General features: G+C 43.4%; 1 protein-coding gene across 1 annotated transcript; it reads right to left on the bottom strand.

Moving 5' to 3' along the window:
* Window positions 1-57: 57 nt before the first annotated feature.
* LOC308387676 (Na(+)/citrate cotransporter-like) lies at window positions 58-17,845 on the bottom strand. The gene is made up of 15 exons (XM_080867895.1): window positions 17,825-17,845; window positions 17,458-17,546; window positions 17,010-17,125; window positions 10,006-10,134; window positions 9,706-9,842; window positions 9,376-9,608; window positions 8,597-8,764; window positions 6,032-6,215; window positions 5,823-5,945; window positions 5,486-5,698; window positions 2,027-2,130; window positions 1,824-1,945; window positions 1,236-1,397; window positions 873-1,010; window positions 58-761 (listed from the first exon to the last, which is right to left on the bottom strand). The coding sequence occupies exons 2-15, from the start codon at window positions 17,501-17,503 to the stop codon at window positions 633-635; spliced, it is 2,004 nt and encodes a 667-aa protein (XP_080724021.1). The 5' UTR covers window positions 17,504-17,546; window positions 17,825-17,845; the 3' UTR covers window positions 58-632.
* Window positions 17,846-18,088: the final 243 nt, after the last annotated feature.

The raw sequence follows: 18,088 nt of genomic DNA, 5'->3' as shown, positions 1-18,088 counted from the left end.
GCAGCTGTGGCTACAACTGTAGCTGCCTCCACCAGTGTGTGAATGTGAGAGTGAATGAATAGTGGAATTGTAAAGCGCTTTGAGGTTCTTGAAAAGCGCTATATAAATGCAATCCATTATTATTATTATTATCACTGAAGAGTTCTTTTTTTAAATTAAAGGGTCAACAGGAATGTGAATGTTTGTAGTTAGAGTCCACAGTCCAGCTCAGAAAACATTTTGAGAATCTATTTAAAACTTGGGGACTTATTGTCACTGTTGTCTGGCCCTAAGATTGCTTTAAAGACACTAAGAACGAATACTGTGACCTCAGTTTGTGTGTATTTCTCTTACACCATCTGTACAAACATATAAAGGTAGATCTAGTTTTTCAATCCACCAAAGGTAACGTCGACTACATTGCTTGTGTGTGGAAGTCCATTAATTGCCATTATTACTACTTTGTAGACAGTTTACTAGAACGTGTACACGCACAATGACACAAACAACAAAATCGAGATGATGTTTCTTGTGGGTGTAACACGAATATAAAAAACAAACTCCTGGCTGGGAAATGCCAGATGCTGGAGCTGAAAGATCAAATCTGAAAAGGTCTTTATGTGCATAAATAAAGATGTGGGAGGATGTTGCTCCTATACGGGTGCAGTGACGTTGGCCCACGAGGGGAAAGTGTCCAGAGAAAACATGACCCGACCCCAGCTGTTGATGGCCAGACTAATGCAGCCGATGCCGATGATATTCATCACCACCCCTGTTTTTGCCTGTAGGGGGCACAGTGGGGGGGGGGGGGGGGGGGGGGGGGGGGGGGGCTATGATGACATAATGAATCAGAATGATTATTTCTTTCCAACTGGAAGAAATGAAGAACTCACCATGTCGGACACTTTGAGGAAACCGGAGGAAAACACAATGGCATTGGGTGGAGTGGCCACTGGCAGCATGAAGGCGAAGGAGGCGCTGAGGGTGCAGGGGATCATCACGTACAGAGGGTTCAAGCTGATGGACTGGGACTGGGTTGGGAAAACAACAGAGTCATCAACTTTACCCATAAACTGGCTTCAGTGGCTTTTTTCCTGTTACATTTCAACACTTCCTGTTTAGATGTATCATAATAAAAGTCTGTCAGTGGTTCAAGGGTGAAGCTCCTTCTGTTCTCTGTCACCTTATGATATGAAACATCTGTAGGAACATCTGCAAATAACAAATATAGTCTGTGCTGGCTGTGTTTTTGGTACCATGGAAGCCAGGATGGGCAGGAAGAGAGTTGCTGTTGCAACGTTGCTTGCACATTCAGTGAAGGTGGCAACGAGCAGGCAGAGGATGATGGCGATGGCCCATGGAGGGATTGAGTGGAGCGGCGTCATCTGATCACCGAGCCAACGTGACAAACCCGACTCCTGAAAAACCAACAAGAAAAAGCCGGACTTCAGTCTGAGTCTGAAAGCAAAGGTTTCTCTGTGGTCTTTACTTTGAATGAAAACTCCATCTGGTGTCTTCACTTTTCCAAAATATATATAAGATTTACTTAATCTCATCAAACCATCTGCACTGTGCCCATACAGAGCAGAAGCGTCATTTTCATTTACTCACAAAGTCTTAGTTGTGTTGTTCTCTTGGCTATTCAAAATGTACTTTTAGTTTATTCCTTCTAAAAATATACAAACTAAGGCTGCATAAAAGAATGTAACAGAAGGCCGGAATCTGTAAATGTCTTTGAAGTGTCAGCAACTATAAATCAAGGCTGATGTAGTAAAAAAGCCTTGTGGTGCACTTGGTGGAGCGATTTGTCTTATTGGTCCTTGTTTACTCTTCAAAGGTTTTACCTCACTGCCTTTGGCCAAAGCAAAGCCGCCTCCCAGCAGCAGGACAATATTCCAGGGCATCTTCTTCTGAGTCACCTGCCAGGTGAGCAGAGAAGGGGCGGGGCCTCGAGAGACCTGAGACTCTAATTGGATCAAACGAACAATTTAAATCACGAACATAAATTGCCTTTGTGTCCCATCCACATGTTGTGTGTTTGTGGTACCTGTGTCGGAGCGCCTCCAGAAGCAGAGGTATCGCGGCGGCTCGGAGGGAAGAACAAACAATAAAACAGCAACAAACAAGGCAACGGTTGCATCTGTGACGAACCTGCAGACACAGAGAGAGAGCTCAATGCAGGATCTACTTTCATCCACTCAGCATCAAACAACAAACTAGATACTGTCACTTCCAAAGACCACAGGTGGTTCGGGAAGATTAAAGCCTTAAAGAGTTATGTTGAGTCGAACATCTGGGACTCTAATGGCTGTGCTGTAATCTGGCAAGATCACCATGGTAGCTTTTGCAAAATGGTTATGCTTATTCACTGACTCATTACGCGATGTCACGGTCAAAGTGCAAATAAGATTCTCTGTAACAGGAATAACAAAACTCGGAGCCTCCTGCTGCTTCCTGCGACTGAAGCAACAGGTTCTAGCACCTTCTAAACACTACAGTCGGTCACGGGGCTTTGAAAGAGGAACACTGTTCAGCTTCTGTTTAAAATCTGCCGAGGAGAAGATGTGACAGCATAGCAGGTGAATGCCTGATCCCAGGGTTGTATTCATGAAACATCCCAGCTGTGTGTTCAGGGTCCAGGTCATTTAATGACTTATAAACAATAACCAATACTTTGAACTCAGGTCTGGGTCAGACACAGGAGCCAAATCACCTGACCTGGTGTTGAAGGGGGAGGGGTCTAGTTTTGGTTACCTTGGACCTTTGGTTTGTGCAAACAGAGGATTTTGAAATGTTTCCTGATTACACAGGTTTACAGTCGACGTGCAGTCGCCCTCAGCTGATGTCACAGCCTGACAATAACATGAGCAGCAACTATTTTCAGTAACTATAACTATAATAAATATCTACAGTGAACTACGTCATCAATGACTGTGCAGCAACAAAGGAATTTTCCTTCAGTGAAAACAAGACATTCAGATCTCAGAGTCTGCCTGCAGCTGACTGCTTCCACACAGATGTTACCAGGCACAGGGCACGGCCTGCTTCCTGTCTCCAAATCAGTATTTCAAATAACTGAAACCCCTAAAAGGTCAAAAAGTACAAAGCTCACAGGAGGTGGATGTAGAAACATAAACCCAGTGGTTGCATGGTCACTGAGTGTGTGCAAATACCAAACCTCCGGCTGTGGTGAAACTCCTTCTCACGAACTCAGCGGTCGATATTAGACAGGAGGTGAACAGAGTCAATGACAGCTGAAGGGCTTTCACTTAAGACGGAAGAGGGAGTTAAAAAGTCCTCATGTCTAAGAAATAATGACAATAATAAAAATAATTATGAGCTTTTCCTGCAGCCTTCATCGGTGGACACAGACCTGCTGACTCGCAGGTTTCTTTGGGAGCATATTGATATTTTTCATCTTTGCTGAAAAGTTGAAGGCTAATGCTCCTTCGCTTCATCAGCAACCTGCAAACTGATGCTCAGTAACATCCAGAACTGCGACCGCTCGGAGAAAAATCGGAAAAAGTCTGAAAAAGCTTTCCAACAAAACCCTAAAGCTTCAGTCCACAGAGGGCAAACATCTGCCATCCAGCTGTTTCTTCATTTTAACGTGTTTTATGATGAAAGCTCTGAACACGAGCTCACGGTTTCTGGAAGCTTCTTCAAGACTTTGTCTCCACATTCATGCTCCAAAGAGAAAAACGCTCTGATGGGACTAAACTGTGAATTCAGTGACAAGAAAACCCCCCCAAAGCTGTTGTATTTCTCAGTTAAACTGATTATTGATGTTTTTGAATATTCTAAATGTTTCTGTTTACGTGTTAAATCTCACATTTTTCTCAGAAACTGAGGATTTTTTTATTTCCCGTCTCGGCCTTAACAACAACACGACAGAAACAAACAGGTCGATGCGTGACGTCTGCGCTACTCTCGCTGGTCATGTGACCCCACCGGGAGTTTATGAATGAACAGGAAAGTCATGTCATGTGTTGCCAATTTCCCACATGGTTAAATACGCATGTGTGTTTAGCTGTGGTGGTGCTGGTCGGGGTTTAAAGTCAACTTTAACGTCTCAGAGTTACAAAACATACATTTACAGATTAAAAATCTTCCTGTATGAGTCAGACAGACAGACTCTGCTTCCTTATTTATGAGCTTGTGCTATACTCACATACAGTCAGACATATATGATTTCTGATACTGCAGAAGCGAAGCAAATAAACGTGACAACCCTCAGGCTGCTGCTTGTTTCTGTGATTTTGTTCTGGACGTTTTCTCAAACGCAGAAACTCTGCAAAGTGCAACAACACGAACACTGTGCAGGCGTCAGAGTCGCAGCTGCAGGCAAAGAACCGACTACACGGAAAAGCTTCTAACTATTAATATAATCTAATGGATTAAATACATGGTTAACCTAATTTGGAAACCAGTGAGTCCAGTATCACCAGCTGATACACTAAAATTTAATTCACAAAAACTAATCATGCAAATGCTGCTGAAAGGGTTGAATAATAAAAGCTGAGATAATAACATTTAATTGAAAGAAAAATCAGACTAACTAGGCCCGATGTGCGGTGTGGAGGTGAGCTCAGTTCATGCCTCCTGCATTTGTGTAACACGGGTCAAAGCTGCAGCTGTGACACTAAAGTCCAGCATTTGTACCCAGGACACGTCCAGTGTTTGTTCCTCGCTTCTGAGTCCTGTTTATTCTGGGAGTTTGCCCCGAGGCAGGCCCTTTCTTTCCATCTCACATTACTGCAGGAACAGAGACGAACACGTGAAAGTTGGACCTCAGAGTTTCTGCTCAAAAAAACTCAAAACACCCCTTTAAAGGATCATTCCAGTGCTTCACAAAAGATCTACTTTCAGTTTGAAAATGAGACTTAAATCCAAATTCTTATATTTTCATTTAACACAATAAACAAATGAATAAACTACAAGCTTAGAAAGTTGTTACGATAACGTGGAGAGGCAGATTCATCTAAAAACATGAACCAGAACAAGAAAAGTGCATTTTAAAAAAAACACACCTTGGAAATAAAACAGGACGTAATTTAAAAAGGAAGTAATCTGGTCTTTTTTTAATGACACTATCTGACCAATAGAGCGGCTCCTGTGTGAAACTCAGATGTTATTCTGTTGGGTGATGTTCGTCGCCTGGTTACAGCTTCCTGCTGCTAAAGTAACACTGGCAGAAAGCTTGCAGCAGACCCTCCGACCCTGAGCGCTGTTAAAGCCGAGAGCTCGCCGACCCGGCCGAGCGGGTAACACTGGATGAGCAGGTGTCAGTGACCTGCCGGTCACAGCTCGTTGGCCGAGGAGGCTGGGCCCTCAGAGTCTCAGTTAGTCTGCTTTATTAAAAGGCTGAGATGGCGGTGGAGATCTGGGCGGAGCCACGCACGAGGACGTGACTGATTTGGGTTTGGTCTGCGCCGCTCTCTGAACCGCCCAAAACACTAAAACAGCTTCAGCAGCGAGCACTCATGAAGGTTTCGCTGGTACTCACTCAGCTTTGGAGTTGAACATGTGCGTCGCCCAGCCGTCCATGAAGCGCGGGTCTCGTGTGAACCACAGCGCCACCATGAGGATGAAAAGTGCCAGAACGCTGAACTCTCCGTAGCTCATGGGTCCCAGACGGGAATGCTCGTCCCTGATGACCTGGTATGCTGCCCGCTCCTTCTGCGACTTGACCGCACCGCAACCCCACGTCTTCCTCAGGCTGTGGTGCACAAAAGCAAAAAAACCCAATCATGTTTGTAACTGTAAAGTTGAGTTGTGGGAGCTGTGGGAGCTGTGGGAGATGTCACAGTAATGTTGGGGTTGTGTTTTGGTGAATGACTTACTTGCAGCCCACGTAGAGGAACTGCAGCCAGAACCAGGCCAGGGTCAGCGTTAGCACCATGGTGGGGAAAGCAAAGGCAAACCAGGAGGCAAAGTTGATCACGTCACCGTTCTGAGGGAAGAGCCTGCGAGGAAGAAACAGGAAGTTGAGAGTCAGGCCTCACAGGACACGTGGTCACATGATGTGGGTGCCGTTGCTGTGAGTTCGTACTGGTTCATCTGTCCGATGAGGACCAGGTTTGGCCCGGTTCCTGTCAGGGTAGCGATGCCTCCGATGCTGGCGGCGTAGCAGACCGACAGTAGGAGGCCTTTACTCATCCTCCTCGTCTCCTCCTCCACGTCACTCAGCTCCTCCAGCTCCATCTGACAGAAGTTGCTCTCCACGGTCACGACCGCTGAAAACAGTTAACAGTGTTAACCAATGAACCTATTACCCACAACAGCTACTGAGCGAACACTCACATTTATCTGAATGTATTCTCCACGTTATGTTTGACTCTTTATTTCTGATTTGGACTCATTTAGATAGATTGATTAAATCTTTATTGTGAACATGTTGAAAAAGTACAACAACATAGAAACAAAGCAAAACAAAAGGAAAACGAGCAACCACAACTACAAATAACTTTCATGTTCAAAAAGGAGCAGGAAGAAGCATAAGCTCATATAATCCCATACATATATACATATATACATACACATTTATATACACATTTTCAATAACCCCAGTAACACCTCAAAGGATACACAACCTACAGATATGATACATGAAAGTATTGGACAAGAACAGCCGCTCAGATCTCCACCTCCTCCCTGTACGCTGTAAAAACCAACATCCTTAAACCGCTGTTTAAACTGCGCCATCCTCGGACTTTGCTTCATATCTTTACTTAGTCTGTTCCACAGCTTCACTCCACACACAGAGATGCAGAAACTTTTTAATGTTGTACGGATACGAGGATGTTTTCAATTTAATTCCCCCCTCAAATTGTGTCCCCGTTCCCTTCTAGAAAACATTTTTAGAATATTGTCAGGAAGCAGGTTATTTATTGCTTTATACATAATGTGTGCAGTGAGAAAATGAACCAGATCTGTGAATTTTAGAATTTTTGATTTTAAGAATAGTGGATTTGTATGATCTCTGTAACCAGTTTTATGAATTATCCTTATGGCCCTTTTTTGTAATATAAAGATTGATGATAGCGAACATTTGTAAGTATTGCCCCAAACCTCTGCACAGTAATTCAAATACGGTGCAATCAGGGAACAATAGAGAATGTGGAGTGTTTGTGGTCCAGAATGTGTTTTACTTTACTCAAGATTGAGACACTTCTTGAAATTTTGTTATGTATATGATTTATATGAGACTTCCAGTTTAATTTATCATCTATAATCACACCAAGAAACTTATGTTCAAGAACTCTTTCAGGTCCACACCATCTATATCAGGGGTCCCCAATCCCAGTCCACGAGGGCCGGTGTCCCTGCAGGTTTTAGATGTGTCCTTGATCCATCACAGCTGATTTAAATGGATAAATTACCTTCTAAACATGTCTTGAAGTTCTCCAGAGGCCTGGTAATGAACTAATCATGTGATTCAGGTGTGTTGACCCAGGGTGAGATCTAAAACCTACAGGGACACCGGCCCTCGTGGACTGGGATTGGGGACCCCTGATCTATATGAATCTGCACTTGTGCCTTTCTAAGGGAATTCCCAAATAAGATTATTTTAGTTTTACTTAGATTTAGCGAGACAGCTGGGATTGGCTCCAGCGCCCCCCGCGACCCTGAAAAGGATAAGAGGTAGCGAATGGATGGATGGATGGATGGATGGATGGATGGATGGATGGATGGATGGATGGATGGATGGATGGATGGATGGATTTAGCGATAGTTTGTTCCTGTTAAACCATTTTTCAGTTTTGCACATTTCTGATGTAATTGTATCCAGCAGCTCCTTATTTTCCCCCCAGAACAGAAAATATTTGTGTTGTCTGCAAATAATACTAATTTTAATATATCAGATGCCTTACAAATATCATTTATATAAATAATAAATAACTTTGGACCCAGTACAGAGCCTTGTGGAACACCACAAGCATGATGAGGAATGGACACCCAGCTTCACAAATAGTTTCCTGTTACATAAATAATTTTTCACCAGTGCAGTACAACCCCCCTGATCCCATACCGTTCCAGTTTATTAATTAATATGTCATGATTGATTGTGTCGAATGCTTTCTTGAGATCCACAGATACTCCAGCTGCATACTGTTTCTGATCTATAGCACTTGTAATCTCGTCAATTGATTCAATTAATGCCAGAGATGTTGATCTTTTTGATCTGAATCCATATTGATTGTCAGAGAGTAATTTATATTTATCTAAGAATTTGTCTAATCGTTTATTAAACAGGTTTTCTAGGATTTTGGAGAATTGTGGTAGTAAAGAAACAGGCCTGTAATTTGTGAAGTGGCGTCTATCCCCGGTTTTGTACAGCGGCACAACTTTAGCATTTTGTTTGGAACATTCTGAAGTTGCAAATATTGAGAGGCCCTACGATTCCTTCGATGACCTTCTTTTCTTTAACAGTGACAGAACAAGCATTCCTCCCTCAGGCTACTTCAGCCATTTGGACAGTTGGTCCAAAGGTTGTGACTCACTTAACTCAGAAACAAAAACGTTTGATTACAGCTTTTTCTTCAAGGTGATTTCTGTATCTGCTCATCTGTCTGTTTCCCATAGATGTCAGGTTTCCTTGCCTCTGTGGACTTACCGGGACTGCTGCTGCTGTCTGATGGAGGTTTGTCTTGTGGTGCTGGTTTGACAATCTCCTTTGTATCCATCTGACCCAGTGACACCACTTTATGCTCAGGCAACATGTTGTCTTGTAGGTCTCTGGTTTTCTCTGAGTTGCCTTGAGTTTGGGTTGATAGATTCAGACCTGAAAACAAACCTATAAGTTAATACCTCGGGGTCAGACTACAGAGGAATATTTGAGCTGTCTCATGCAGTGTTAGTGACGACATGTTTAGGGTTTTCACATCAATACCAAAGTGACTTTTCTTCCTCTTTCCTTTCTTTAATGCTTTCATTCAAGCAAACTTTATCAGACTCAGCCTGACTGTTTCCCTGAACGAGGACCTATTCTGTACTTTGTATTCAGGGTCTTGACCAGAGTTTCCTCGTGATTCACAGTTATTATTCTGACCACTCATGCACCCCCTCAATTTATGGTAAGTCTGAAATAAGCGTCTCTTGAAGGCCACCCTCTCTAACAGCTCACTTTTTGGAAGCCTGCTGAGGGGCAGCACCTGTACTACCTCAATGTTCTGTTAAATGAGAGAAAATAAGGAAAGGCAGAATAAGGCCACTTTAAAACCTGTCTCACAAAACTGCTAGCATGTAGTCTGTGATAGACCAACCTGACAGGTGCTCCACTGTCTTTGTAATGCAGTACGTTTAGTACTTTATCAGTACCTTAGAGGAATGCTTTTTCTGGCATCGCTTCCATGTGGTTAGAAAGTAGCTATATGCCAGAAGCCTACATCGTACCTATCTCCATCATGTTTGGGTTAACAGCTTGAAGGATGCTGATGGTTTTCTCCTGATGCTCCTGAGGTAGTGCCTCACTCCTGTTCTTACTCTTGGCCGAATGCTCAGGGTCTACGTTACTGTGGAGCTGATCCAGGACGGCCTGGACGATGGGAACCATCATGGCGGTGGTTGCCGTGTTGCTGATCCACATGGACAGGAAGGCCGTCACTCCCATGAACCCCAGCATCAACCTGTGAGGGGAAGGGATTGGATTAAGCCTGAGAAACAGGGGAAGTGATCGGCTTCCACTGCAGCCCTGTGGGGACAGATTAGGTTCAGCTGACTCACAGGGCAGGTCGGACTCCAACTATCAGCAGCACCCGGAGCGCGATGCGTTTGTGGAGGTTCCAGTGCTCGACGGCTACGGCGACCATCAGGCCCCCGACAAACAGCATGTTGGTGTCCTTCAGGTACTGCATACACACCTGGACAAAAACAAGGAGGAGACAAAATAATGGAAATACAAAGTTAGCATGCAGCAGGACAAAAAAAAATCAGTTTGATAATTCGGTATCATTATTTGTATAAATGTACATGTAAAGTTGTAGTACCAGATGTAGTATACGATGTGTATGTGCACGGTCTTACTTCTTTGGACTCCATGATGCCCAGGACGGGGAACAGGATGGTTGGCAGCAGCGCTGTCACCGCCAGCGGCAACACCTCCGTGCACCAATATACCGCCATGAGGGCTATGACATAAGCACAGGCTGCCTCCTATGCACACATCAGAAAACACGTCCAGGTCAAAATGTAACCTGAAACCTGCAGCTTTAACACAACATCCACAAGATGTGAACAAATGGGTGTTTCAATGCACTAACGTAGTGTTCGTATAATACAGCAGAGGGCGCTAATGCTCCAGTGGCTGTTATTAAGCTTCTGCAGAATAAATGATGGTTAAACAAACAAACAAACAAACAAACAAACAAACAAACAAACAAACAAACAAACAAACAAACAAACAAACAAACAAACAAACAAACAAACAAACAAACAAACAGACAAAACTTTCAGACAGATGCTTCAAACGGACACGTGTAACCGTGACTGATCTCACAGGTGTAACGTGTTACGCAGTAGCGTGCTAGCGCTCAGACCACGTTTTTGCAATTAGCTTTCTTCTCTGTGTATTAGTAAAATGTTACTCGCATTTTTTGAGTCTTTCGTTGTGACAAAAGAAAATTCATCCAGCACTTTGCTGCCAACAGAAAACATCCAGTCCAGTTTCACTGCACATGTTGAGCTCAGCAAGGATGATATTTATGTAAGCTTACTTTACACCCCCCTCCCCCAAGGGAGGAGGTCTGGGTGGATGGCTGGCTCTCCAACACACAGACTTAAAAGGTAAACGTGCTCTTCTACCCCACGGGACCTCTCAGAGCACCTTACTATTCTTTACTGAGGTCCATTTAGCCACAAAATGGTAGGAATGGTTTGTAATACAGTAATTTTTAATTTTTTTTACACTGAAATATTTTGGAAAATAGAGTGTGTGCTGTGACATGACCTCACTTCCAGCCTTGTTTTTGGAACAAACGCACAGGAAATTAGTATCTATGGTTTTGCTGTAGTCGTTTCTGACACTGCTGCACAGAGTCAGCAGATGAATCAAAGGCTTAATTATCAAATAGAAATGTTTCGGCTCTCTTCTTGCTTTTGTGTCTGAATGACATTTAAATATTAAATATATTTGTATGTATTTCTCAGTTTTTTATTTATTCTTGCTGTTTTACTATTTATTGTTTAATCTGGCACAGTTGGTGTGGAGCACCCACAACTGTGTTACATGGGCAATGACAATAAAGGGATATTCTATTCTATTCTATTCTATTCTATTCTATTCTATTCTATTCTATTCGAGTCTATTAATCTAACCAAACTCTGTCTAACTGAGGCTTGGAGCAGGATCACACACCTCTAAGCTGTCAGGTTTAAACCGTGACGCTCTTTTCACTTTCCAGCCTGTCGATACCCAAAACTGTAAAAACACGTTGAAGTTGTTGTTGTAGAAGAGGAGATGTGTTGATCAGGACTCAGAGGGCTTAAGGTGCTGAACCCAACACGTGTCAGGATTTACTAGTACTGTACCCACCTCCATACATCGAGCTGGTGGAAACTTGTAATTCTGAGGAGACGGGGGAAGAGTGCGTGACGATGAGGGGAAAGATTGTATTTCTTTCTATGAGCAGAGCCCCAGAGGCTGCTGGGAGTCTGCTGACAGGACCCACTGAGTCCAAACAAAGTGAAAGACAATGAAACCTGCAATAACACTGTGAGCAAGTCTGGGAAACGTGACTAAAGTCTCAGACGTGGACCCTGCTGTCACTGGTTAAGGATTTCCTTCGTTGTGTTTTCATTAACTCGTTGTGTTTGTTTCCCCAATAGCAGCTTTACATCCCACACCAGATGTTATTTCTTTACATCCAGATGTTGTATTTCAGAGGACTGATTCATTCATTCACCCTCCAAGCTTTCATAAAGGTTTTAGTCCTGTGATCAGGTGACTTCGTTATTTATTCTGTTCAATTCAATTCAATTTTATTTATATAGCGCCAAATCACAACATAAGTCGCCTCAAGGCGCTTCATAGATACAGAGTGTTGAGACTAGTAGTTAAACATATGCCATTTTATGACCAGTAGTCAATGTAGTAAATTAGGTTAACAGCTGTAGGCCATATATTATCCTTTAGTTCTGATGGTGTGCTATGTATGTAGTTTAGTCTTTATTATACTCTTGAATAAAAGAAACATAATCATTTTGTAGTTCATTAGATAAAGTGTGCATTACTCTGTATCCTTGATCGGCTGTGAATGTCTTACACTGTTTTCTTGAAATGTTTTATTGCTGAATCATATGAAGAAGGTTGTAAGCAGGGGACTTGGTGTCTGGGGAGAAGAGATAAAACCACATTCCTTACCCCCCTTCCTACTTCACACAGAAAGACAGGGAGGCAAGGTCAGGAGCCAGGCTCGCTAAGAATTAGAAAAACATGTGAAGATGCAGCTTTTAGGACAAGGAGGGGGGCTGTTACTAGCTATAAAAGTCTGTGAAAGTTGCTACCATTTTGAGACATGCTGTTGACCCTCTGCAGGCATCTCTCCCGTCCGGACGCTGTAATGCTCTGATTGTTGAATTGTATGGAAATAAAGAATTGTTGATTGAGCATTTATACACCGAGTATTGTCCTTCCTTCAGCCCAAAGATTAAAAGAATTGGGAGATTTTAACAACTTGGTGCCGTGTGACCCGGATCTTTGGCGTGCTGAGGAGGTGCAGCCCAACAATCATATGACCCTCTATGAGCAAGCACTTTGGCAACAGTGGGAAGGAAAAACTCCCTTTTAACAGGAAGAAACCTCTGGCAGTTATTAGCTGTTTGGGAACTTCCCATGATGCATTGAGCCTTTCTCCTCTTTTCTCTCCTTTCCAGCTGCAGACGGCCGCCCCTCCTGCCCCTTGGCTCTGCTGGACGTCTCTTCCTGTCAAAACTGGGTTCTTCTTCCTCACCTTTGCCACGTACTGCTGATAGAGGATGTCTCTCAGATATTGTAATTTCTTTATATTTCTTTATCTGATAATATCATGTTTGGTGACATCATTGTTGTACATTAGCAGTATATAAATACAATTTAATTCAATCTTTAGAGGGATTTTATAATCAGAATCATCAGAATCAGAATACTTTATTGATCCCTGGGGGAAATTATTTTTTGTTACAGTGCTCCATTTTAAACCAACATTAAGACAAGACAGACAATACGCTAACTAAGAATAGTACAATATATAGATATATATACACATACATACACAAGTCACTCATTAATAAATAGCTGGAAAAGAAACGTGTAGCTGTTGCAGTATACAGTGTGTTAAGTGGATGAGTTGCACAGGCAGGAAAGATTTCCTGTGTCGTTCAGTGGTGCATCATGGGTAATCTCAGTCTCTCACTGAACGTGCTCCTGTGACTGACCAGCGTGTCATGGAGTGGGTGGGAGGTGTTATCCAACATTGTCTTTATCTTGGACAGCATCCGCCTCTCCGACACCACCTTGAAGGAGTCCAGCTCCATCCCCACAACATTGCTGGCCTTACGGATCAGTTTATTGAGTCTGTTGGCATCTGCGACCCTCAGCCTGCTCCCCCAGCATGCAACAGCATAGAGGATCGCACTGGCCACCACAGACTCATAGAAAATCCTCAGCATTTTCTGGCAGATGTTGAAGGACCTCAGTCGCCTCAAAAAATAGAGACGACTCTGGCCCTTCCTGTAAAGTGCTGTGGTGTTTTTAGCCCAGTCCAGTTTATTGTCAATGTGAACTCCAAGGTATTTATAGTCCTCCACAATGTCCACACTGACCCCCCGACCACAGCCCGGTACTCTGTCTCATCATCCCTGCTGATGCATCCAACCACCGCAGAGTCATCAGGAAACTTCTGAAGATGGAGGCCTCTGTGCAGTGGCTGAAGTCTGTGGTGTAGAGGGTGAAGAGGAAGGGGGAGAGGACAGTCCCTTGTGGTGCTGATCACCTTGTCAGACACACACTGTGGGAGACGTACATATTGTGGTCTTCCTGTCAGGTAATCAACAATCCAGGACACCAGAGAAGCATCCACCTGCATCGCTGCTAACTTATCACCCAGGAGGGTCGGCTTGATGGTGTTGAAAGCACTGGAAAAGTCAAAAAACATGACCCTCACAGTGCTCGCCGGCTGGTCCAGATGGGTGTAGACACGATTGAGCAGGTAGATGATGGCGTCCTCAGTTCCGAGATGAGGCTGATAAGCGAACTGAAGGGGATCCAGATGTGGTCTTACTATGGGTCGCAGCTGGTCCAGGATGAGCCTTTCCAGGGTCTTCATGATGTGAGAGGTCAGTGCCACGGGCCTGTAATCCTGGGGGCCACTGGGACGTGGCGTCTTTGGTACAGGGACGAGGCATGATGTCTTCCACATCACCGGGACCCTCTGCAGACTCAGACTCAGCATAAACAGTTTATGAAAGACTCCACACAGCTGGGGGGCACAGGTCTTGAGGACAAGGGGACTCACTCCGTCTGGTCCAGCAGACTTGCCTGAGTGAAGTCTCCTCATTTGCATCTCAACCTGGTATTGAGTGAAGGTGATGGGTGGGGGAGGGGTGTCAGGAATCTCACAGGAGGCAACATGTGAAGAGAGAGGCTGGCACAGTGGTGTGGTTCTGGATTCCAGGCTGACTGCAGGTGAGGTTGTGGGGGTGGGAGCAGACACTGTGGTGTCGAATCTATTGAAAAACAGATTCAACTCATTGGCTCTATTCTCACCTCCCTCAGCTCCCCTGCTGTTGGTTGGCCTAATCTCTAATAATCTGATTGCATCAGTCCTGATCACATCGGGCACCAAGCAGCCTTCGACCTGCCAACAGTCCAGCTGCCCTGTGCAAAGGCCGGACTGACTGCTGTGTGAGTGACGAAGAGCTGCTGCGAAAAACTACCAGGAATCCACGAAAACGCCTAAAAACTGCAAAGTGGACGAGATGTTTGGAGTGTGAAATACACGACAGTGTGAAATCATTTTCAAATGAGTTTAAATAAACCCCCCAAAGTCTTCTCAGGTTTGTAGAAATGCACTCTGTGTTTTCAGAGAGCGTCTCCGTGACCTTTCAGACCGTCTGCAGTCTGTTTGTCAATCAGTGACAAGAAACTGTGAAAGAAGCTGCTGTGCAAACACGCAGCGGCTGCACATCAGCGCAGCGCTCAGGTTATTCATCACCGAAGCATCGAGCTCACAACGGCCAGTGACAGGAAAACAAAGACACTGTTTCTATTACACACACAGCTGCAGTTATTCCAAACTTTCATGATCTCTTATCTGAGAGCAGATTATTAGGAACGCCTCTGCTGTGAACACTTTTACAAAACTTCAGCGTTTCCAGAAAATCTGCTGTTTGTTGTTTTTCAGCTCACGCTGAGCGCAAATCAGAACAAAGGTTCAAAGGTTAACTAACTAAGGTTAACTAATACACCTGAGGAGAGCAAAATATTAGCTACCTCCCGTGTCTTCATTTTGACCTTGGTTTCTAAATCAAACCCAGTAAAGAGTAAAAAACTCTTTAGTGCAGGGCTGTCAAACTCAAATACACAGTGGGCCAAAATTCACAACTGGAACAAGGTCGCGGGCTAACGCTAATATTTACTGAAAAACAAAATCTTCCTCCAGATATAAGAATGAATCTTTTCTTATGGACACGTTTTGCTGGAAAACTGAATATGGAACAAGCAAAGCTTAATACTAAACAATATATATATTAGCTGTATAGCAGTAGGCCAGCTCTGATAGTAATTTGGTGTGGCTTCGAGGGCCAAATGTAATTAGGCTGCGGGCCACATTTGGCCCGCGGGCCAGAGTTTGACACCTATGCTTGTGTAAAACTGAGATCAAAATAAAGTAGAAAACGATGATGAAACAGCGACACAAGGCTGATTGTCCGATCGTAGAGGTTCTTTCACACTCTGAGTTTATGTTGGTATTTATTCACGTGTTCACTAAACTGCTAACTTTAACTAATCATACAGAAAACTGGTCATTTTAAACACACACGGGTATGACATCAGTTAGGCTGGTTCACTGCTGCATTACAGTCTCAGTAAACTGGCCATTCATACTGGTTAGTGCTCAAACGCTTGTAAACAGCACTTATTGATGTGTTAGTGATCAAAACCAGGTGAATGTAACCAGTTTCGTCTCTGTCCTGATAAACTGGTGACTTTCACTGGTCATTGTTCGGGAAACTTGATCTCTTTAGACTAAACTGGTTGCTCAAACACGCTCTGAAACTTTTAGGATGTACTAGTTAATAAACTGCTCAGTAAACTCTTAACTGGAGTTGGTAATTTCTCAGAAAACTGGCTATTTAAACTGGTTGCTGCTCAGTTTAAACTGGCAGGTTCTCATTAACAGCTTCATTAAACAGGTTTGTTCTCTGGAGTGTAAATCAATAACTTGAACTGGTCACTGTTTCAGAAAACTGATTATTTAAACAGATTACTTAGATGAGTGCTGATTGGTTGAAAGTTTGTTCTTGGTAATATTTAGACCAATAAGTGCTCATTAAACCTGTAACTATGCTGCACTAGTTCACAAATAGCAAAGTCGGCAGAAGCTACAGCAGTAGCAAGAATGGAGGAGAGCTGGTTAGTGTTCAGTTTAATAAAAAAAACAGAAAATAATAATTTTGTAATTAAATTATTTTAATCATCGTTCTTCAAATTTGATATTTAGATCACTGGTAGGTTGGAGGTGATCTGTTTGGGACTTTTAGGCTGCATTGCCAAACTGACTCTTTGTTGTGCCATAAACTGGTTATTTACACCAGTTAGTACTAACCCGAGCACTTCTCTGTGAGATGGTTATTCAGGACAGCTAGTACTCAGTAAAGTTGGAAGTATAACTGGTTACTTGTCAGTTAACAGGTTAAAATGAGTTTGTCCTGTACATTGGTTCACTGGTAACTTTAACCAGTCATTGTTCATGAAAACTAGTTAAAGTGCTCAGTGAACTGGTCACCTCTCAGTAAACTGGTGGGTTAAACTGGTCAGTGAAGCGTCTCACCGTGGTGCTGACGGCGAGCGGCAGCAGGAGGAACGGGCTGCAGACGAGAATCACGACGCCCTTCAGCCTCCAGACCTGCCGCAGCATTTTCACCCGCAGAGGAAGAACTGACATGGCTGATGGTGGTGATGAAGATGAAGATGAAAACAAAAAGTCAGTGCTGAATGAAGCCGAATCGGTGCCTCGCAGCTGCGTCCTGCTCGCAGGCTGCTCCCGGGTTTCTCTCTCACTCTGTCTCTGGCACATTTGTGATGCATTTCACAACACTAAATATTAACTTTATGTGTGTTACAGCACACACACACACACACACACACACACACACACACACACACACACACACACACACACACACACACACACACACACACACACACACACACTTTATCTAAACTCTCAGCAGAACAAACACTGAAGTGGAAATCAGATCCGTTTGCGTCAGTCTCACCTGTTATCTTGCTGCTCGGGGTCAACACATCCGAGCACTTCTTCATCCTCACTGTGCCAGCACTCGGATGGATCACATGAAAAGCGGAGCTGGATAAAAGTTCAACATTTTTAAAATGTTTAAATGAAACAAAGGACATGTTGAAGAATAAAAATATAGTTAAAGAAAAGTAGCCTACTGTCCAGGATCAATTTTTTTTTTATCCATTAATGTTTCATAACCAATTCGATTTAAATGAGAAAAAAGGATTAGATTTAAGGGGGAAAGACATCAGACTGAGACATAAACACAGACAAACCACGAAAGAACCCTTAAATGTCTAGATCCAAAGACAAGAGACACACAAACAAAGAAGTTGACTCTCCACCTTTTCTTTTTTTAGAACCAAAGAAGCATCTTAGGCTAAAGATGAAACATCTCCACAAACTTAAAGACGTCCGTCTGCTTTCTTTGTTCAAGCTCTTGAGACTACCATGACCTGGAGGAGTGAGAAACTACAGACATCCTGTGTGCTTACATAGCCTTTGTCCCAGACTTGATGTTCTTACATCTGCTTGTTGGACTTTGGACTACTTTCTAACCACCATTGGATGTTGCTTTTTATGTTTAGCTCTGCCTGTCTGTAGTGTAC

Source organism: Rhamphochromis sp. 'chilingali', assembly GCF_963969265.1.
Source record: "Rhamphochromis sp. 'chilingali' genome assembly, chromosome: 19".
NCBI classification, from domain to species: Eukaryota; Metazoa; Chordata; class Actinopteri; order Cichliformes; family Cichlidae; genus Rhamphochromis; species Rhamphochromis sp. 'chilingali'.
The sequence above is the reverse complement of the archived record's forward strand: the minus strand, read 5'-3'. Positions and strand labels throughout refer to the sequence as shown.

Bases quoted from the DNA above. Each gene is read 5' to 3' on its own strand.
- LOC308387676 (XM_080867895.1), bottom strand. From the start codon at position 17,503: ATGAAGAAGTGCTCGGATGTGTTGACCCCGAGCAGCAAGATAACAG. The intron at 9,609-9,705 runs GTGAGTCAGCTG...TTCCCCTCACAG, and splicing joins GTTGGAGTCCGACCTGCCCT to GTTGATGCTGGGGTTCATGG. The intron at 2,131-5,485 runs GTGAGTACCAGC...CTGTGTCTGCAG, and splicing joins ATGTTCAACTCCAAAGCTGA to GTTCGTCACAGATGCAACCG.